This window comes from Octodon degus, unplaced genomic scaffold, assembly GCF_000260255.1.
Source record: "Octodon degus isolate 3935 unplaced genomic scaffold, OctDeg1.0 scaffold00022, whole genome shotgun sequence".
Classification (NCBI taxonomy): Eukaryota; Metazoa; Chordata; class Mammalia; order Rodentia; family Octodontidae; genus Octodon; species Octodon degus.
This window is the reverse complement of record NW_004524598.1, coordinates 23,695,256-23,697,206: the sequence shown is the minus strand read 5'-3', so window position 1 is coordinate 23,697,206 and position 1,951 is coordinate 23,695,256. Positions and strand designations below refer to the sequence as shown.

The window sequence follows — 1,951 nt, the reverse complement described above, 5'->3', positions numbered from 1 at the left end:
AAAGAAAGAAAGAAAGAAAGAAAGAAAGAAAGAAAGAAAGAAAGAAAGAAAAAGTAATGATGAAACCTATTTCTTACAAATATTGTGTTCTATATGAGATTATGTCTTTTATAAAATTATTCTCATTTTTAAAGAAAAGGGTGATACCCCATGCCATGTAAGTACCTAGGAAGTGGGCTGTCAATATGGGGAGTTAGAAAATGATCAGAAAACATGTTTGTAGCAATTTGAGGGGCTTCATGGAGGAGGGTCCCTAATACAGACTTGGACTGAGGAATCATGAGTCAGCAGAGCCAGTCCTGCCTCCCTGGGGAGTTCTCCCTCATGACAAACACGCTTAAGTCACAGGACAATTTCAGCTAGCGACAGGTCCTCTAGTGGTGGCTGCTATGCCCGAGTGCCTGAGAGTACCTGGACTGCCTGGAGAAGACGTTCAGATGGTGAGTGACCAGCTGTGCCAAGAACCACAGAGATGGCTTCAGCAGAGCACACGCCCAGCACACAGTCCCACGGTGGGGACAATCCAGTGTGCTTAGTGTCACTGTCAGTGGCATGGAGTCAGGAAACATGCTAGTCCACATCACTAAAAAATATCATTCCACCTGTAGAGGCTTAAGATGATTGCCACGTTTCCGCCCACTGTTCTGTGGGGCAGCTCTGCTGCCACTAGTTGACTCACTAGGGCCTGATGGTGCCACCAGGCCTCTCTCACGTCCAGGAGTGTCAGCACAGCATTCCATGGGGGAAGAGAGCAAGACCTCTAATTGTTCTACTTGGAAGTCATACAACGTCCCATTTGTTGGTCAGACCAAGTCATGAGGCTGACTCATATTAGAAGGTGAAGAAACGAAGTCAACCTCTCGATAGGAGAAGCCACAAATGTGGCTATTTATATCCACCACACAGAATGAGGCTGTGATAAGGTCACGGGTCACTCTGTAAATAAAGTAAAGGCTTACAGACTCTATATGACAGGCTGTTGCTATTATCACTGCCACTTCTTTAAAACAGAACCCTGTGAGCTTTTGGCTGGGAGTCCTGTAAGGGTGGAAAGGCTTCCAAACCATGGCTAATAACGTAACGGGACAGTACTGGTTGCAGTGCTCTTAGACCTAAAAGCAGGGATTTCTGTTTCTGGTTGTGGCATGTTCTGAAGGCGACTGTGAGCCTCCTGCAAGCTCAAGGCAAGCACAAAGGCCTGAGTTCAATCCCTGGTTCCGCAAAAAAAAAAAAAAAAAAAAAAAAAAAAAAAAAAATCAAATTAGTATGGATTTTAAAATTCTTAACATATTCAATTGAAATTTGGTCTTTTAAAATTTTCTCTCACAGGTTGCCAGCAGATGGATCTGGGATGTTGCATGGGACAGCTGGGTGGAAGCCAAACACGAAACTGAATCTTACGTGGCGTTGGCCTTGGTGTTTGCTGTTTACTGTGAATAGCTTGGCATGTACACTGAACAGTGTTCACTTCCCAACTTCAAAAAATAAATGAAATGCATGCATTTATGAATCTTCTTCTTTTTTGGGTGGAACCAGGGCTTGAACTCAGGCCCTTGTGCTTGCCAGGCAAGCGCTTATTATACTGAGCTATCTCCCTGGCCCCGAACTGTATTATTCTGATTAGGTGTGTTCTTATGTCCAGTTGAGCTTCTTAATTGTATTAACACCAAACAAGCAAAAGCTACATTTTTACATTTATGCTTACTAGTTATACTCAAGTTGATGCTTTCTAGGTTATGAGAAAATGTCTGGGAAAATTTAAAGAAAGATTTGTTTTGGCTAATGGTTTTAGAGGGCTCATTCTATGGAGTTTTGGTGGCAGCCCAGAGCTGCTCACCCCACAGAACCAGGAGGGAGCAAGTAGGTGGGGGAGGGGCGTGGGGTGACTGTGAGAAAGGACCGAGTAGAGTTCCTTCAAAGGCCAGTGACCCATTTCAACTGGAGTGAAGCC

The 1,951-nt window shown here is 44.2% G+C and overlaps 1 protein-coding gene across 1 annotated transcript in view; it reads left to right on the top strand.

The window, feature by feature from the left end:
• Tcte3 (t-complex-associated-testis-expressed 3) overlaps nucleotides 1–1,533 on the top strand; it is a 28,715-nt gene extending 27,182 nt beyond the window's left edge. Inside the window, exon 4 of the mRNA XM_023712005.1 lies at nucleotides 1,330–1,533. Coding sequence (XP_023567773.1) covers nucleotides 1,330–1,440 — 111 coding nt within the window. The 3' untranslated portion in view covers nucleotides 1,441–1,533. The remainder of the gene's footprint in view (nucleotides 1–1,329) is intronic.
• Nucleotides 1,534–1,951: the final 418 nt, after the last annotated feature.